This window comes from Bubalus bubalis, chromosome 5 (genome assembly GCF_019923935.1).
Source record: "Bubalus bubalis isolate 160015118507 breed Murrah chromosome 5, NDDB_SH_1, whole genome shotgun sequence".
Lineage (NCBI taxonomy): Eukaryota > Metazoa > Chordata > Mammalia > Artiodactyla > Bovidae > Bubalus > Bubalus bubalis.
In genome coordinates this window covers 127,272,284-127,292,115 of record NC_059161.1, presented here as the reverse complement: position 1 = coordinate 127,292,115, position 19,832 = coordinate 127,272,284, and the positions used below count along the sequence as shown (strand labels likewise).

The 19,832-nt window shown below is 54.3% G+C and overlaps 2 protein-coding genes across 4 annotated transcripts in view; one reads left to right on the top strand and one right to left on the bottom strand.

Moving 5' to 3' along the window:
- The window catches only part of LRP5 (LDL receptor related protein 5), a 123,100-nt gene extending 105,623 nt beyond the window's left edge, over positions 1-17,477 (bottom strand). For 2 of the 3 annotated variants that reach the window (XM_025286830.3, XM_025286831.3), the window contains exon 1: positions 17,269-17,392. In XM_025286830.3, coding sequence (XP_025142615.3) covers positions 17,269-17,362 — 94 coding nt within the window. In that variant the 5' untranslated portion in view covers positions 17,363-17,392. Of the gene's footprint in view, positions 1-17,268 lie in introns of all 3 variants that reach the window. The other variant, XM_025286832.3, reaches the window with a different exon arrangement.
- LOC112585233 (atherin) lies at positions 17,384-19,113 on the top strand. Its single transcript, XM_025286833.2, has 2 exons — positions 17,384-17,760; positions 18,700-19,113. The coding sequence occupies exons 1-2, from the start codon at positions 17,408-17,410 to the stop codon at positions 18,704-18,706; spliced, it is 360 nt and encodes a 119-aa protein (XP_025142618.1). The 5' UTR covers positions 17,384-17,407; the 3' UTR covers positions 18,707-19,113.
- Positions 19,114-19,832: the final 719 nt, after the last annotated feature.

Genomic DNA, 19,832 nt, shown 5'->3' with positions numbered 1-19,832 from the left:
AAAAATAGCCACCTGGGTGCCAAGGCCCAGAGGCTGCCCCAAGAGTCAAAACAAAGACCTCGGGTTCAAGACACCTCTGTCCTGCGGAGAGAGGGGGATGGACGAAAACCATCAGATAAAAGAAAACTTGAATAAAAGAAAACTCTTGCCCCCTGCTCCCGGCTGAAGCCTTTCAGGACGCTGACATTCTTTGAGGAGCTGGCAGCTCTCAATTCCAAATGTTTATGTTAGTTTGGGGTGCAGTGCTGAGGATCAGCAATGATTCTCTTGTGAACTAAGCTGAGCGTTGGGGCTGCCGGTTCATATAAACGTGGAGATGCCCACAGTTAGGGCTTTGCAGGGCCCTAGCATGCTGGGGGAGCCTGCAGACAGGTACAGAGACGTGGAGCAGGTTTCACCAGAGAGAAAACCTGGAGGAAACCCCCCACTCCTTCCCTCCCCAGCCCCCTCCCTCACTCACATGCCTGGAGGCCTCCCGCTTCCCCACGTCTGACCACTTTTCCCGAGTTGCAGCACTCCAGTGCTCCAAGTACCTGATGTCCCTTGGTCCTCAAAGGAAGTGGAGCTGCTGAAACCCCATTTTATGGTCAAGGAGACTGAGGCACAAGGGTACCAAAGTCCCACTCGGCCAATGATGAGAGATCAAAGAGCTGAGTTTCTTGCCACACCTGAAATCCATTCATTTTACGTAACAGGGCAATCGAATGACCCGGGATCTCTCTGCAAAAGGGCTGGACACCGAGGCAGCTGCCACCCCCAAGGCACTGCCATGACCCTTGGCCTCTGACCAGGTTCCCTCGAGCATTTCAGGACAACTCTGTCCTCAGCATTTCAGGACAACCCCTCTGTCCTCGGGCAGCAAAGATGCATACATCAGCCTGATGCTCCCTGTTGTTCCTTCTCAGGCAGAAAGAGCCCAGGAAGCAGCATGCTGCTCCAGGTGGGGGTGAAGGGTTCACTGGCCAGGGTGCTAGGTCAGCAGACCCTCCTGCTCATCTCTGGGGCTCCCACCCTGGGCCCCCCACTTGCCAGCGTGGACAGGGAAGGTAACTGACCCTGTGTACCATCTGTAGGACGGGACAAACCATGAGCTTCAGCCACTCGACCACCTAAGAGTCCAAAAACCCATGCCCCGGGGCAGGGGCTCTCCTCACAAGGACCGTGTGGGCTCTAGTGGGGGGGTGGGGGGACGGTGCTCAGGTGTTCTAAGCGTGGAGTTACATGTAACCTGCATGATGGAGCCTTGAGTCTGGGGGCGGAGGGAGGGGCGTGTCCCCTCACTGGGACACCCCATAAACTCAAGTCCCCACTCTGAGCCGCATCAGTGACCGTGGAAGACGGGGTCCAGGTGGCACCCCCGGGGCAGCAGGCACGGGATGGAAGGCCCTTCACAGCCCTCAGCTCGGTGCCCCTGTCTGCCGGTGTTCAAGCGGCTCCGGGGGGGCGTGGTTCTGGGCCCCTGCCAGAGGCTAGAGGAGGCGACAGCAGGGTCAGGAGAGCCCCGGAGCCTCCAGCCTGGAGCCGAGGCCCGTCCCACCTGAGCAGGTATGAGGGGGGCCCAGGAACTCAGGGCTGCAGAGGAGGGGCGGGGGGCTCCACCCTCCAGGCGCTGAGCGGGAAGCCACGTGGAGAAGGGACTGCGGTCTCGGAGAGGGCAAAGAGCGGGCACCTGGGCTCCCTCGTCGGCCTTCAGCGCGGGGGTAGGAGCAGGCGGGTGGGGGGGAGGCGGGCAAGCCAGCGATGATGGGGGCTGGAGGGACTGGGGTGGGGGTGGAGGTGACTGGAGCGGGGCGTAGTCAGCCAACCAGAAAGGAGGCCCTGCGAGTCTGCTAGGCCGGCAGGACTATGGCCTCTGAGGAGGGAGGGGCTGGGGTTGAGCAAATAAGACAGGGCAGAGCACCCCTGGCCACGCCCTCCAGGCCACGCCTTCCCGGCCACGCCTCTCACAGAGGTCCCAGAAGGGACCCTGCCCTCAGACACCTGCACCTTTGCCCCCAGCCCCAGGGTTCCCGCAGCCCACCGCGGCGGGCTTCCAGCTACAGTATAAGTGCCGTCTTGACCTCACCGAGGACGGAAGTCCACAACTATAGTAATCAGGCAGCTTGGGGCAATCTAACGCAACTCCGACACTCGCCTTCTCATCAGAGATGGACCGAGGTGGTTCCCACCACGCCACCTTTTCAGCTGGAGTTGAACCCGATCCCAGAAGCCCCTGAGGGTCCTCTCCCTGGAGAACCACAATTATGACTGCCATAATAACCCTAATAACTAATAATTACCGAGGGCTCACAGGAGTTGGCCCGCGCTAAGCACTTTACAGCCTCACCTCTGTGCATCCTCGGGCGTGTCTATGTGGGCGCCCTACAATCACACACACCCACCTCAGACGGTGGGGAAACTGAGGCCAGAGGAGTTAGCTCGCTTGTCGGAGGCTGCAGAGCCGGGAGTGGAGCCAGAAATGTGAGCCGGAACAGGTGGGCGGGGCCCAATGTGCCCTGGGATTCCAGGCCGGGGAGGCTGGGTGGGCAGCCCCCAGGCCAGGGCCCCCAGGATCACAGCTGGGATTCCGCCAGCCGCCCCCTCAGCTGTTCCCAGCAAACCAGGGCGGGTGGTGACAGGGAAGGAGGCCGGGCACTCAGGGTGTCCCAGATAGCAGGTCTGCTCAGAGGCCAGCACTGGACACGGCTGCTGGAGGGGACCACACACCATGCCAGGGTGACCACCCGAAGTGTCCACTGGGGACCAAGCTGGCCTTAGGTCCTGTGGGCAGGCAAGCAGAAAGAGAGGTCCACCTGTCCTCTTCACCCCTACAAAGGGGAGGCAAGGGACACTAGTACCGAATGTGTCCCTTGATACCACAGGACCTCACACGTCACGATCAGAACGCGTTCCTAACTGGACACCCCCACCCTGTCGCCACCCTGCGCTGCTAACACCAGCTAGGGAAACCCGGAAAAACCCTAAACCTCACCAGTTCCCCACTGAAAACACAACATCCCTTGAGATCCCTGCCATCCAGAGACCTTAACCCTCATGATGGAAGATCAGACTGGGGACTAAATGCCCAGAGAGTCTGGAAAACTGCCCCCTCACAGGTCCAAAGTCCCTAACACAATCCTTTAGGCATCCAAGGCTGGAGGGCAGAGTGTGGGGTGGGGTCCCCCCTTCAGCCATCTTCCACCCTGGCAGGGCGGGGCACTGGATACCTAGATAAACATGATGTTAAGACTCGGGCCCTGCAGGGAGGGTCACAGGAGCCCAGCAGGAGAAAGGCACCTGGTGGGTGCTCTGAACCGGTTTTCCTGGAACCTCACGGACAGAGCAGAGCAAGGGGGCTGCCTGAAGCCCAGTGCCTACCTTGAGGCCAGATCTGCTTGGATCCTGGAACCGACCCCACGTCCTCCTCCAAATCAGTTCATTCCCAGCCTGGCTCCACAGCCCAAGGGGCCACATGGTGTGCTGGCCTCGAGAGGCACTTTCATGGCTGAGAAGCCAAATGGCAACTCCCTGGTGAGGGACTGATGGAAACCCCGCAAGCCCGGCCTGGCCACTGTGCACGTCTGGGATCAATAAGCAGAAAAGATTACTACTTAACAAATGTACTCTCCCTGGAAGGATAAAATCTTTCAAAAGAGGGAAGATTTTTTTTAAAAAACTAGACCTAGTAGCCAAAAGGATGGAAATGCTATTTGGTGCTAAGTGTTCTCCGTACATCGAGAACCACTCACTGCTCGAAGGAGGTGGGGATGGGCCGCCCCGAGGGCAGACCACTGCCTGCACCAAGGGAACCAGGACTGTGCTCTCCAGGCAGGGGGGTCATGCCCGGGTCCCCTGAACTGGGCACCCCTCGGCAGAGAGCCAGCACCTCAGCCCTGTGAGCCGACACTCCAGCTGGAGAAAACTCTGCCAACACAGGCAACATGGTAAAAGCCAGCACAGGCCACTCCTCCTCTGGGGCACCCTGAGCAGGCAGTCAGCAGCTCGTGGGTTCTGGGCAGCCTCAGAGCCTCAGCAGAGAGCCAGGCAAGGATCCGGGCTGCGGTGGCCACGGGCAGAGTGGTGAGTCTCTTAAAGAAGGCAGAAGTGGCAAGCCCACCGCGGCCAGGCTCGGGAGCCAGGCACCGCCCGCTTGCCCACGACACAGCACAAGCCCAGGAATCAAACGGTACCAAGCAAACTCACGCGGACGCCGGGCAGTGCCAATGCGACCAGAACAAGCTTCAGACGTCCAAGGAGGCAACTCTTCATTAAAAATTCATTTAACTTATTCCAATGCTTTGAATGGACACTAAATAAAACGAGATAGAGATAAATATACCTAATCAGAAAGTCTCCAACACCACAAACTTGCTTAAATATAGAAAAGACAAACAGTCTGATTCTTTTTATTTTTTTGGATGTTGACCATTTTTAAAGTCCTTATTGAATTTGTTATAATATCGCTTCTGTTTTATGTTTTGCATTTTGGTCGTGAGGCACGTGGGATCTTAGCTCTCCGACCAGGGATCAAACCCACACCCCCGGCATCTAAAGGCGAAATCTTGACCACTGGACCACCAGGGATGTCCCTAAAAGTCTTATTTTTAGTTAAGAAATTTTTCAATTTTAACAAGCGCTACAAGATTCAATTTTAACAAGTGATACAACTGCGAAAAGAACTAAAATATCTCTCAAGGGGGCAACCTTAAAGGGACAATGCTCTCTTAATGCTTCAACTCCTGAAAACTCACTAACTGTATCTGGCACTCAGCTTCCTATTCTGCAGCTGTCACTCGAAAGCACACAAGCTTTCTTTTTTAGCATAAAAATCGTTCTCCCACCATTCCCCACTATTTTTGCATGATTGAAAATGTTCTACACTACTTTGAAAGATGATATAAACTACGAACGAAAAATGCAGGTGTCAGGCCCCCCGTGATGTCTCGGTCTGGGCTGTGGAAGGTGTCTTTCAGTCGCTCGGTTATGTCTGCCTCTTTGCGATCCCATGGACCACAGCACGCCAGGCTTTCCCGTCCATCACTAACTTCGGGAGCTTGCTCAAACTCCTGTCCATTGAGTTGGTGATGCCATCCAACCATCTCATCCTCTGTCATGCCCTTCTCCTCCTGCCTTCAATCTTTCCCAGCATGAGGGTCTCTTTCAATGAGCCAGCTCTTCACATCAGGTGGCCAAAGTATTGGAGCTTCAGTTTCAGCACCAATCCTTCTAATGAACGTTCAAGGTTGATTTCCAAGAGGTGGGGAGGTGTTATCTGGACCCAAGACGTCACAGGCAAGTACGTCTGAGATTCGCTGGGTTTCTTGAAGTGAAACAAAGGCCAGCTTTATTTATAGCAGGCCATCTTAGAATCCCAGGCAGCTCAAACGGTAAAAAAAATCTGCCTGCAGTATAGGAGATCTGGGTTTGATCCATAGGTCAGGAAGATTCCCTGGAGAAGGAATGACTACCGACTCCAGTACTTTTGCCTGGAGGAGCCTGGCAGGCTACAGTCCATGGGGTTGCCGAGTTGGACATGACTGAATGACTAACACTTTCACTTTTCATCTTAGAACACAGACCTCAGAAATATGGGTTCTAGGACTTCCCTAGCAGTCCAGTGGTTAAGATTCACCTTCCATTAAGGGGGTATGGGTTCAATCCCTGGTCAGGGTTAGGGTCCCCCAGACCTCATGGCCAAAAAACAAAACATAAAACAGAAGCAATATTGTAACAGATTCAGGAGACTTTAAAAATGGTCAAGAAAATCTTTAAAAAAGAAATACGGGTTCTAAGTAGGGGAGCGGGGTCCCACACTTGGCCCCAGAAGCCTTCTGTGATGCAGCGGGACAGGTGCTCTACAACCCGGGAAACACATCAGGGAGGAGTCTGGGATGCAGGCAGGAGTTCACGACACAGTAGATCTAGGGGCCAGAGGGAGTAAGGATGGGGAAGAGCCACTCCCCAGGCAGACGAGGCCTCAGGCATCCTCAGGGCCTCTGCCCACCAGACACCAGGCCAGAGGCAGCAGGAGGGGATGGAGACATCTGCCCCCAGGCCCTCAGACTGGGTGGCCCATGGGAGGTCTCAAAGGAGACCATGGACTCGGAGGAGAGGGATCTGCCTGGAGAAGCGCTCACCTTGGAGCGCAGAGAATAACGCCAGCTCAGAGGCAGCGTGGAACGCCAGGCCAAAACGTTTCAACTCTGGACACCCAGAAACCAGTGTACATTTTCTTAAAAGGGGGAGGACGTAATGAAACTAGCTTCAGAAAAATGAATCTGGCCAGAATGAAAGATAAATGGGCAAGGGGAAGGTTCTGGAAAGCTGAGACCAACTAGAAGCGAGGCTTCCCAGGTGACACGAGAATCCGCCTGCCAAGCCAAGGGATGCAGCTCCGATCTTTGGGTCAGGAAGATCCCCTGAAGGAGGAAATACTGCAACCCACTGCAGTATTCTTGCCTGGACAATCCCATGGACAGAGAAGCCTGGCGGGCTCCAGTCCAAGGAGTCACAAAGAGTCAGATACAACCTAGGGACTGAGCAACAACTAGAAGCTGATGTAATCCTCTACCCGGAATCTCATCTTCTGTGGGGCCCTGTGAGGGCCCAGGGGGGAGGCCTCAGAGCCGGGAGCCTGGGTTCGGGAAGGAAGGGAGACAGACCACATCCACAGAGGAGAGGAAGAACGGGCACCAAAGTGCCCCCCACTTCCAGTCTGAGTACAGAGGAATCAGGGCAGGCGGCTGAGATGGCACCACCACACCCCAGTCCCACATCCAGTCTTCTTTGGGGAACCAAGCTCACTCTGGGGAAAATTCAGAGCCATGGCCTTCCCCAGTGAATGCTAGCTCAAGAACACACCTTGCTCATCAACCAGCTTGTGGGGAAGGCATCCCCTCGCTCCCATCGAGGACGACGCCTGCTCATTCTAGGGCGGAGTCCAGGGTGGCAGCTGCCCACAAGAGGCGGATCTGGAAGGCCCCAGGCCCCCGCGCTCACGTGTCTGAGCCGGGGCCACACACTCAGGCGGCCTTTAATGCCCATTGAGCAATTTCCTGAGAGTTCTGCTAGGCGGGTACCGCCTCCCCATCTGGGTTAATAGAGGGGTGCAGCCCAGGGAAGAAATTAAAGTTGCTCACATTTTGTTCTGGAATGAGCGAGGGCAGGAGAGCAATCATTTAAGAGGTAATTATATTTGCCTCCAGGCTGGCACTGGAGTTAGTTGCACCAGAGCGTGTGTCCCCAGCGGACGCAGGCGGGAGGCGGGCAGCAGGAGTGGGCGAGGCCGTCCAGCAGACACAACGCCTCTGAAGCGCTCCACGTGCTAACGGGAACCCAAAATGCGAAGACCAGCTCCATCGTGGCCACACACGCATCTCTGGCCACAGCCGGAGACCAGACTGCTTGCCGGAGGCCACATCTAAAGCCCAGCCCTCCGACACCCATCACATGTCACCAGTTGCTGTCCCCAGATCAAGAGAGCAAACGACAAAATCTCATAGGCTGACTGTGAAGCTTATTCCTAAAGAGTAAACGCACAAGAAGAGTCAACACAATTTCTCAAAAGGAACTGGAAGGGTAATTTCACAATCGATCTCAAAATATACAATGATGCTGCAGAGATTAAAAACAGCAGCAGGCTGGTACAGAAAGACACCGGCGGGTCAAGAGAGGAGGGAAGGTTCCAGAATGAGGAGGCAAGCACCTGAGAACACTGTAGGTGAAAAAATGGCATTTTACATGAATGAGGCTTAGGGTTAGATAAGCCACACCATTCACTCCCTGTCCCCTTACTGGGGGGCAGGGGTGGACAAGTCAGACCCCTGCCTCATACCATATATCCCCAAAACCATAACCACACACACATAAAGAAATAAGAATAACGTCTGAATATAAAACAACAAAATAATAACAGTCCTGGAAGAAAATAAAGGAAGATGCATTTATCATCTAGGGATAGAGAAACAAGGCATGGGACCCAGAATCCATCAGAGAACAGATTGTGTTTCACTACATGGAACTTTCTGATGTTTCTGGAATAATAAACCACTAAAAACAAGAAGGACTAGCTACAGACCAGAAGAAAAATCTGGAGCAAATACATTAATGAATTCATGTCCATACCAAATAAAGAGAGCTCCTACAAATCAGCAGTGAAAGTGAAAGTCGCTCAGCCGTGTCCAACTCTCTGTGACCCCATGGACTATACCGCCCATGGAATTCTCCAGGCCAGAATACTGGAGTGGGTAGCCTTTCCCTTCTCCAGGAGATCTTCCTAATCCAGGGATCGAACCCTGGTCTCCCGCATTGCAGGCAGATTCTTTACTAGCTGAGCCACAAGGGAAGCCCACAAATCAGTAGAGTTCCTACAAATCAAGAGAAACTAAAGAGCCTCTTGATGAGGGTGAAAGAGAAGAGTGAGAAAGCTGGCTTAAAATTCAACACTCAAAAAATTAAGATCATGGCATCACTTCATGGGAAAGAGATGGGGAAAAAAGTGGAAGCAGTGACAGGTTTTCTTTTCTTTGGCTCCAAAATCACTTTGGATGGTGAATGCAGCCATGAGATTAAAAGACGCCTGCTCCTTTGAAGGAAAGCTATGACAAACCTAGACAGCATATTAAAAAGCAAAGACGTCACTTTGCTGACAAAGGTCCCTATAGCCAAAGCTATGGTCTTTCCAGTAGTCACGTACGGATGTGAGGGTTGGACCATAGAGAAGACTGAGCACCAAAAAACTGATGCTTTCAAATTCTGGTGCTGGAGAAGACTCTTGAGAGTCCCTTGGACTGCAAGGAGATCAAATCAGTCAATTCTAAAGGAAATCAGTCCTGAACACTGGAACATTGAATCATTGGAAGGACTGATGCTGAAGCTGAAGTTCCAATACTTTGGCCACCTGATGTGAAGAGCCGACTCATTGGAAAAGGCTCTGATGCTGGGAAAGACTGAGGGCAAGAGAAGTGGGTGACACAGAATGAGGTGGTTGGTTGGCATCACCAACTCAGTGGACATGACTTTGACCAAACTCCAGGAGATATAACAAATCAAAGTGTGTTATAATTTTTAACCAAATTGATTTAAAAAAAATAGAAGCTGGTAATTTCTAGCAACAGAGAGGAGAGAGGAAGTGTGTACCCTCAGAGATGCCTGATAGGGTAGAAACTGGTACAGCCTTTTTGGAGGAATTTGTCAGTATCTTTAAAATTGTATAAATGGATCTACTCTTTGATGAGGAAGGAACCGTACAAAATAGCTTATACAGGTGCACAGGTACATATGCAGTGTTATTCGCTGTGTCATGACCTGTAATAGTAATGAAGCCTAGAAAAACCTAAATGTTCCTCCACTGGGTAAAAGCCATGAAACATGCTGTCCACATACTAGGAAATGGGCTTCTCTGGTGGCTCAGATGGAAAAGAATCCTCCTGCAATGCGGGAGACCTGGGTTCGATCCCCTGGAGGAAAGCATGGCAAACCACTCCAGTGTTCTTGCCTGGAGAATCCCTACGGACAGAGGAGCCTGGTGGGCTGCAGTCCATGCGGTCTCAAAGAGTCGGACACGACTGAGCGACTACGTACTACACTACACACTAGGAAATACCACTTAGCTTTTAAAAAAGACTGAAAATCTCAAAGTAAAGATACAGAAAATGTTAGTGACACAACAGCAAATGAAAAAGAGAAGATTATAGGATGAGAGGATTTATGTAAAAAATGAGTACATGTTCGAAACGAAACAACACATTCAACGAGGTGTTGGGGGTATGGTCACCTCTGAGGGGAGAAAACAGGCCATCAAGGACACTGGTTTTCACAGAAAGAGGAACCACACCGTTACATGTTTAAGTTTTACATATTCATGTATGTATATACATGTATATACATATTCATGTATAATATATTCATGTATTTTAATATAAACACATTTGTAATAGAAAGTGGCCAACAAGCATGTATGAAGATGTTCAACATCATTAACCACCAGGAAAACGCAAGTCAAAACCGCAGCGGGGAACCACTTCACACCTGCCAGGCTGGTGGGGCCCAGACAGAGTGTCAGCCCTAACCAGCGCTGGCCAGGATGGGGAGAGGCTGGAACCCTTGTACACTGCTGGGGGAGGATGTAAAATGGTGCAGCTGCTATGGAAGAGGGCTTCAGGGTTCCTCAAAAATTAAATACAGAGTGGCCATATGATCCAGCAATTTCACTTTTCTGGGTAAATCCCCCCAAAGTGAAAGCAGGATCCGTGCACCTACAGATCCGCGCACACCCACATTCGCAGCAGCAGTCTCCACAACAGCCGAAGCTGAAGACAGCCCCACGTGTCCATCAACAGGTGAGCAGAAAGGCAAGGCATTAAAATAAGCCCATAAAGGGCAAATACCATATTATTCCACAAAAAAAGAGATACCAGAAAGGCAAGGTCACAGACACAGCAGAGCCGAAGAGAGGTTCAGTTCTCTTCAGTCGCTCAGTCGTGTCCAACTCTTTGTAACCCCATGGACTGCAGCGTGCCAGGCTTCCCAGAGCTTGCTCAAACTCATGTCCATTGAGTCGGTGATGCCATCCAACCATCTCATCCTCTGTCATGCCCTTCTCCTCCTGCCTTCAATCTTTCCCAGCATCAGGGTCTTTTCCAATAAGTCAGTTCTTTGCATCAAGTGGCCAAATATTGGAACTTCAGCATCTGTCCTTCCAATGAATATTCAGGGTTGATTTCCTTTAGGATTGACTGGTTTGATCTCCTTGCAGTCCAAGGGATTCCAAAAGTCTTCTCCAACACCACAGTTCAAAAGCATCAATTCTTCGGTGTTCAGCCTTTTTTATGGTCCAACTCTCATATCCATACATGACTACTGGAAAAACCATAGCTTTGACTATCTGGACCTTTGTCAGCAAAGTAATGTCTCTGGCCTTTAATACACTAAGTTTGTAAGAGCCTTCCTTCCAAGGAGCAAGTGTCTTTTAATTTCACGGCTGCGGTCACCATCTGGAGTGATTTTGGAGCCCCCCAAAATAAAGTCTGTCACTGTTTACATTGTTTCCCATCTATTTGCCATGAAGTGATGGGACCGGATGCCATAATTTCGTTTTTTGAATGCTGAGTTTTAAGCCAGTTTTTTCATTTTTCACTCTCCTCTTTCACTTTCATCAAGAGGCTCTTTAGTTCCTCTTCACTTTCTGCCATAAGGGTGGTGTCATCTGCATATCTGAGGTTATTGATATTTCTCCTGGCAATCTTGATTCTAGCTTGTGTTTCATCCAGCCCTGCATTTCTCATGATGTACTCTGCATGTAAGTTAAATAAGCAGGGGAACAATATACAGCCTTGACATACTCCTTTCCCAATTTGGAACCAGTCTGTTGTTCCATGTCCAGTTCTAACTGTTGCTTCAGTTTAACCACTAGAAAAACTACACCAGGCAAACTGAAAGTACTAAAAAATTCTACAATGAATTAAATATTGTTTTCGTTGTTTAGTCGCTAAGTCATGTCCACCTCTTTGCGACCCCATGGACTATAGCCCACCAGGCTATTCTGTCCATGAGATTTTTTTTCAGGCAAGAATACTGGAGTGGGTTGCCATTTCCTTTTCCAGGGGATCTTCCCATGGCAGGGATCAAACCTACATCCTCTGCATTGAAGGCAAACTCTTAACCGCTGAGCCACCAGGGAAGCCCCAGTGACTCTGATATCAACCAAGAAAGCAAATAAGAAATACCCAGAAAGTACAGTATCTCCCACCCCTGCAAAATGGTTCAGAGGTGACGTCACCATGACAACCTCCCAGGGGTTGCTGGGCAGGAGAGATCCCAAGAGGAGGGGACAGAGGACAGCGGACACGTAACTCTGGGCACCGATGCAATCAGACCCTGAGGTTCCAGCCCCACGTGGAGCCTGCGGTCAGCTGGTCATCTCCCCGCTTCTCCAGCCTTCCACTGGAAGAGGGTGTTTGGGACAGACCCTCAGGCTCTTTTAGAAGGAAATGGCTGGGACTTCCCTGGTGGCTCAGTGGTAAGGAATCTGCCCGCCAGTGCAGGAGACACAGGTTCAATCCCTGATCCGGGAAGATCCCACAGGCCTGGGAGAAACTAAGCCCATGTGTCACAAGTACTGAGCCTGTGCTCTAGAGCCTGGGAGCCACAACTGCTGAAGCCCAAGCACCCTAGAGCCTGTGCTCTGCAGCAGGAGAGGCCCCTCAATGAGAAGCCTGCCCCGCAGCTCGAGAGTGGCCCCTACTCACAAGAACTAGAGAAAAGCCCATGCAGCAAAGATGACCCAGTGCAGCTCAAATAAATAAATAAATTTCGGTTTTAACTGTGTTGTTTTTTTTTTTTTTTTTTATGAAGATGTCGCCGAAGGCGAAGAAGGAAGCCCCTGCCCCTCCTAAAGCCGAAGCCAAAGTAAAGGCTTTGAAGACGAAGAAAGCGGTGTTGAAAGGTGTCCACAGCCACAAAAAAAGATCATCTGGACGTCACCCACTTCCGGCTGCCCAAAACACTGCGGCTCAGGAGGCAGCCCAGCTATCCTCAGAAGAGCGGCCCTAGGAGAAACAAACCTGACCCGTGCCATCATCAGATTCCCCCTTACCACCAAGTCAGCCATGAAGAAAACAGAACTCGCTGTGGACGGCAATGCCAACAAGCACCATATTAAACAGGCTGCGAAGCTCTGTGACATGGCTGAGGTCAATATTCTGGCCTGATAGGGAGAAGAAGCCCTATGTTCCGCTGGCTCCTGGCCATGAAGCTTTGGATGCTGCCGACAAAATTGGGATCATCTAAACTGAGTCCAGTTGGCTAATTCCAAATATAAAAGTTTTCACTATGAAAAACAAAACAAAAACAAAAACAGCTTAACAAAAAGGAATGGGATTCCCCCCGCACCGTGTCCTTCCCATGACGGACAGTCTAGAAGGCGGCTTCCTCCTCGTAGAACCCCCACCAGCACCCTCAAAGAACACATGCCATCCTCCCCATTTTGCAGATGAGGAAACTGAGCCCCAGAGCTAACAAACCACTTCCCAAGCTTGAGAGAAAGCGGATAGCAGCCCACAGCAGCAGAGGGGCCCCAGGGCCAGCTCTCTGGGTCCCTGCTGTCCCCACTGGCCTCCACATCAGCAGCACTCTGAGCCGCAGTGTCCCCGGGGCGCCCACAGGGTGGACAGCCCGCTGCTTCCTGCACAAATATGTCCCGGGCCCAGCAGAGGAAGGGGCTGGATGCAGCCCCCACTCCCATCAGAGCCTCCCCATTCTGAGAGCGTGTGACCCTCCCAGGGGCCTTGTAAGCTGCAAATGTCCAGCTCCTTCCAGGGCTTCTGTGATATCGAAGTATAAAGTCCACTAGGTCCACCTCCCAGAGTCCCTCGCCCCACCAGAGGCCAGCACTGGCCTCAGTTTGCCCCCCAGCCAAGCTCCCTTCACCAAGGGCTCTCCCATCTCTGAAGCTAATGTGGTCATGTCCCCACGCCAGCTTTAAACAGCCTCCGCTGTACAAACCCCACGGAGACAATGGGCTCCGAGCCCGTGCCTGCTGGGAGACGCACCCACGCAAGGTCAGCCCATCAGCGGGTGGACAGATGAGCAGATGTGCCCTGTCCAGCCGTGCAAGGAGCAGAGCGCTGTCCTGCGCTGCAACGTGCACACGCCGCGAAAGCATTCCGCTAAGCGTGAAGCCAGAGTCCCTGCGGATGAAGTATCCAGAGCAGACAATGTCATAGAGACCTGGGGTAGGGGGGTGGGAAGTGTAAAGGGTGCAGGGTTTTATTCTGGGCCCAGGGAAATGTTTTGCATCTTGACAGAAGGGGTGCTTGTACAGCACTGCGAACGAACCACGGAATTGTCTCCTTTAAAATGATTAGTTTTATGTGACATGATTTTCACCTCAGTTTAACAAAAGAGAAAAAAAAAAAGATCAATTCAACACCTTTCCCCTGCATTTCCTATCTCCCTCCCCCAACTAAAGTCTCCGGAAGCTTCCAGTGCCTTCTGGACCACATCCAGACTCTGCAGCGTGACCTGGCCTCTTGCAGCAGAGACCACCGGGTCTCTGAGGACAGGGTCCTGGGACGGAGCCCACCTCCCCCAGAGCTGCACAGTCAGCTTCTGTTTGCCTTCCTGTCAACCAGACACCCTGACAGCAAAGGCCCAGGCCTCCTCCGCCATTCTACCCCATCCCATCCCCAGCACTCCAGCAGGTACCAACAGTAACGGCGTCAATAAGAGAGATGGTACAAGTGCCAGGCATGTGTCAACGCACTGACCTACTAGGAGGAAGTACCGTTACGCCCATTTTACAGAAGAGAAAACTGAGACACACAAAGGTGGAGTCAGCTGCCCGAGCGCCCCCCACCATCAAGGCTCAGCCCAGGTCACCACAATACCCTTCACCCAGTGCTGCCGCGAAAAACAAGTCAGACAGCGGACGGGACATTCAAGGTCCCACACGGGAGGAAAATCCAGACTGTGTGATAAGAGCTGCTAGACCTTCCAGGCCAGAAAGATCAAGGACCTTATTACCCAACAGGCACCACAGCTCTGCCACCAACAGTTCCTCCCCCAGCCAGGGACGTGCAGAGGGTTTCACAGGCAGTATTTTACACTCCTGAGCAGGGGGAGGAACCAGGTGAGGACACAGGATACCCAGAAGCTAAGTAAGTTGTCCAAAGTCAAATAGCCACGGAGCTTCTAGACCAGTGGTCCACAACCTCTTTGGTACCAGAAACGGATAGCATGGAAGACAATCTTTCCACAGACCAGGGGGATGGGGGAAAGGTATGGTTTGGGGATGATTCAAATGCTTTACATTTACTGGGCACTTTATTTCTATTATTATTATTGCATCAACTCCACCTCAGATTAACAGGTATTAGATCCCGGAGGTTGGGGACCCTTGCTCTAGACCCAAGGGGTCTGACCCCCAGGGCCCCCGACCTTAGCCTTGGCAAGCCCACGCGGCAGGACAGGAAGTCCTCACCTAACTACAGCCCCCACCACCACCCCGTGAGCAAATTCTGCTAAATGCCTGAGCAGCGACACAGCACAGCTGAAATTAAACGGGTTCCAAATACGACGGGATGGCCACAGCAAATGCTGGGGCGTGAGGCTGGACCGGGTAAGTTCTTGGAACTGCACGGGAGGGTTACAGGCACGTGGGCCCCCGCTTTGGGAAGCAGAGGGTCCTGCCAGCGGACTCTCCATGGACTCCCCACAGCACTTAGTTAACTCGATGCTCACCGGAGGGCCAGGCAGTGAGCATCTGCAGGACCACCCCACCTCCGGGGGTGGTCCTGGGGCCACTGCAGTGGGGCCAAAAGGGAGAGACCCCAGCCGTGAAGCTGAGGCCCACCACTCCCAGCTCCAGGATCACTCCAACAAAGGCATTTCCTTGGGTTCACCCCTTCAAATTGCAACAGGAAGCAATCAGGAAAAATAATTAGCTACCAACTTACCAGCTCCACTCTGGGCTGTGACATAAATCTAACACAGAAATCAGGGACATGACATGTCAAGAGCAGTCAAAATAGTTTCTGCAGAAAGTTCCCTCCCTCTCCTTCCATTTTAGGACCAGACTACCACATTAGCCGGGGCTCTAAAAACCTCGTGTTGACATGCTTTCTTAATGTTAAAATAATCAACTCTATTTTTTGCCTCCTACGCGACCAAGCTCCACAAACGTGATCCTTCTCCTTGGGGGCTCGAACCGCAGGACAGGCACTCCAGTCCAGCAACATCACCACCCCAAGGTCCAGGAAATCCGAAACTGCAACGCAGTGAAAAGCTACTCTGCCGGCAGAGAAACCCCACCTTTAAAACAAACATCTCCCCCCCCCCCCCAAAAAAAAACCCTTTTGCCTCCGTGATCCAGGCATTTCCGGAAAGAGAAGCAGCAGTGTCGGCCTGAACTACCCAGATACTGTCATTGTTTTTTCGCTGGTATCAGACGGGGCCAAGAATGTAAACAGACTCCTGAGAGAGGCGAATTCAGCCTGAAACTGCCAGGGGTCTCCGGGGATCGGGGCTAGGAGGCAAGAGGACTTGAGGAATTACCCCTTCTCGCCCCCCCAAACCTCAGCGGAGGGGCCGCAGCCCCGGGAATGTGACCACAGAGCCAGGCCAGGACACCTCCCTGCAGTGTCCTCGCTGGAAATATTCAGGGAGACAGCTGTTTGCCTTAAAGAGGCCCAGACAAAGGGACCCGAGGCCCCCCACCCCCAACTGCCACCAGCAGAAGAGCAGCCCAGGGCGCAGAGGACTCCCGCTCAGGGGTCCACTGGGCCAGCCACACTCCAGAAAAACAAAACACTCACGTCTGAAGAGAATGGTTTAGGTAGCGAGAGAGGCTTGCTTCAAAAACCACATGGCAATCTCCAAATTAAAAGAACATGTGTAGCTTTTCACAAGGCGCTTCGTTTCCTGAGTCCTCCTGACCTCAACTCCACCCCTTGGGACACACCAACAGTTGGAGAGAAAGGTCCCCAGGCTCTGATCTCCCAAAGAGGGTGTGTGTATACAGCCGAGGCCCCCACGCCGCAGGCTGGGACCCCGTCACCCCGCGCGGCAGCCCCACGCAGCCGGGCCCCCCGGGGGTGGACACCCGCTGGGTGTCACGATTTGGGGGCCCCAGCGGCCCAGACGGGGGCTCCGAGTCGACCGGGCACACCTGGCAGGTGTGAGTCCGCTGGGAAACCGACAGCGACGCAGATGAAAGGGGCAGCGCCGCAGGCCAGGCCGCCCCGCGCGGGGTTCAGAACTTTCTCTGCGACTTAAATCAGTTCCTGGAGCTCGCAGGCCGGCCGCGCGGCCATCGGAAACAAGCTCGGGAAAAGAGTTCCCGACGCAGGGAGGCCAGGCCTGCCTCCGGGCCGAACGTCCCCGCTCCGTGCCTGCCCGCGGGGCCGGGGTCCCCACGGTGCCCGCACGGCCTCGCCCGGCCGGCTCCGGGCGAGCGCACTTCCGAGCGCGCCCCGGGGCCCGGGCAGGTGAGAACCCGCCCGCGCCGCACCTGGCGGGGTTGGCGGCGCCCGCGCGCCCTGCTCGCCGGCCCGGGACGCGCGGGACGGGGCCCGGCGTCCCCGGGAGGGGCCCGGGCGAGCGAGACAAAGGGCCCGCGCGCGGCCCCCGGGCGGCGGGCGCGGCGGGGGGCGGCGGGGCCCCGCGGCGCGCGCTCCAACTCGCCCCCAACTTGCAAAGTGGCTTCGGCTGCGGCGCGGCGCACTTGGCCGCGGGGCCAACCGAGTCGCCCGGACGCCCGGGCCATTGTCCCCCCGGCCCGCGCCCACCTACCCGCGGCGGGGGCCAGGCTGCAGCAGAGCGCGAGCAGCAGCAGCAGCGGCGGCGGCGGCGGAGGAGCGGGAGACCGGGGCGGCGCCGCCTCCATGTTGTCCGGAGCCGGACGGGCCCGCACCGCGCTCACTCGGGCTCCATGGCGCGGCTGCCGGGCTCCTCGCGCGGCTCCGGGCGCCTGCCGCCTCCCCCCTCGGGCGCCGCGGGCCAGGACGACGGGGGAGGAGGGAGGAGGCGCGGGAGCGGAAGCCGAGCCGCGTCTCCGCCCCCCGCCGCCGCCGCCGCCGCCGCCCTCCGCGCCCCCCGCGCCGGCCGCGCCCTCCTGCGGGCGCCCCTCGGAGCCGGCCCGCTGCGAGGCGACCGCCGCGATTGGGGTCCCAGCGCCTCTGCCCGCGCCCCCTGCCCCCGGGGGCCGGGCGCCGGGGCTCCGCGGGGGCGGGCGCCCGGTTTGCACCCCGCAGGGCCTGGGGCCGGATCGAGCCCCGGAAGCAGGTGTGTCACCTGTTAGGAGCGGCCAGGACCGAGCTCGCCCGATGGGGAAACTGAGGCCCGGGGCCGGGGTGTGCGAAAGGGCTTGCCCCAGGGCACGCGCGGTCAGGCAGTTTCGGGGCTGGAAGTCAGGGGCCCCTAGCCAGGTGCGCGCGCTTTCCGGCGACCGCAGCCACCCCAGCAGGGTCCTCCTCGGGGAGGTCCCACGACACCTGTACTCACCGGGGAGGGGGCCTGGGAAGGCGACCGCCAGGCGGGGCCAGGGCAGGGACAGAAGCGGGCGATGGCGGGGGGTGGGAGCTGCAGGGGAATCGGGGTAGGTTTGAGGTTGACTTTTAAACTGAACGTATACCCTCGACATTAACTAGGGTACGCGAAGACTGAGCGGTAGACACGTTGTTCTTCCAAATATGCCTGTAGGCGGCCTCTAGGATGCAGACCTCACCTTTGATCATTCAACAAGCAGGCTCTGAACCACCCCTCCGCAGCCCCCACCCCCGCCCCCTGCCCACCTGAGCATCAAGTTCGGCTACTGAACCCTCCGGGGAACAGGAAGCCCTGGGAGGGGCAGCACAAAGGCGGGAACCCATAGGCCCAAATTCAGACTCTGGTTCTGCTGCTTCCTACAGGGTGTGCCCTTGTTGCAAGTGTGTGCTTCAGTCGTGGCCTACTCTTTATGATTCCCTGGACTGTAGCCCACCAAGCTCCTCTGTCCTTGGGATTTCCTAGGCAAGAATACTGGAGTGGGTTGCCATTTCCTTCTCCAGAGGATCTTCCTGACCCGTGGATCAAACCTGAGTCTCCTGCATCGCAGACAGATTCTTTACCCTCTCTGAGCCATCAGGGAAGCCCAGGGGTGTGCCCTTGGGCAGGTTCAAATATAACCTCTCTGGGGGGAATTCCTCCCCTTATAAAACAGTGAGGACAACACTTACCTTGCAGGTGCTGAGACAAGGATGGACAACTCGCCAGAACAGCCCCGCCCATGGATACAGGCATCCTTCATGAATTTGTGACAACTTTACAAAGCTGGTGCTCAGGCAGAATGTCTCTGTCCCCTAGGGTTTATATTCTAGGGAAGAAGACAAACAAAAACAAGAAGATAGATACATTTAAAACCAAAGCAAACAAACCAAAACACCACTAACAGACTCAGGAATGCCGTGAAGAATGAGGGTGTTGGGCTGCAATGCCTGGGGAAGTAGGGCTGTCTGAGCTACCACCAGGGAGCAGTAGAAGAATGTGCCTGCCAAGGCAGGAGACGCGGGTTCAGTCTCTGGGTTGGGAAGATCCCTGGAGGAGGGCATGGCAATCCACTCGAGTATTCTTGCCCGGAGAATCCTATGGACAGAGGAGCCTAGCAGGCTATAGTCCATGGGGTTGCACAGAGTTGGAGATGGCTGAAGTGACTTAGTTCATGAGGGACTTAATTGCTCTGTGACATGTGGGATCTTTAGTTGCTCTTTGTGAACTCTTAGTTGCGGTATGTGGGTGGAGTTCCCTGACCAAGGGTTGAACCCAGGCCTCCTGCATTGGAGTGCAGACTTTTAACCACGGGACACCCAGGGAAGCCCCTGCGCTGGAACTGTTTTTACCCCTGTTACCCAGGTGGCTTACTTCCTCACATCTTCAGATCTTCAGCTTCTCAGCCAGACTCTCCCTGACCCTGCTTGGAGATTGCACACCACACCCCCTGCACCACCCACCCTTGCCAGCACTTCCTGCTCCATTTCTCTGCTTAATTTTTCTCCTTTGCACTGACCAACATCTGACAGACTACTGTTTACTTATCTTTCTTCCCTCCACAAGAATAGACTTTCACTTGTTTTATTCCACGTGTATCCCCAGAGCCTACACCAGGGCCTGACACAGTAGGTGCTCAATAAATGTTTGTTGAATGACTGAGTGAACTGAAAAGACCTGATTTATATTTATAGAAGGATCACTCTGGCTGCTGAGTAGGGACAGGACTGTTAGGATGAAAGAGAAGATGCTGGGGACTGGCCAGCAGTGGGTACCGCAGCAGCACCCAGGAGAGATGGCGGCTTGGATGGGTGAGGGGGGGGGGCCCACAA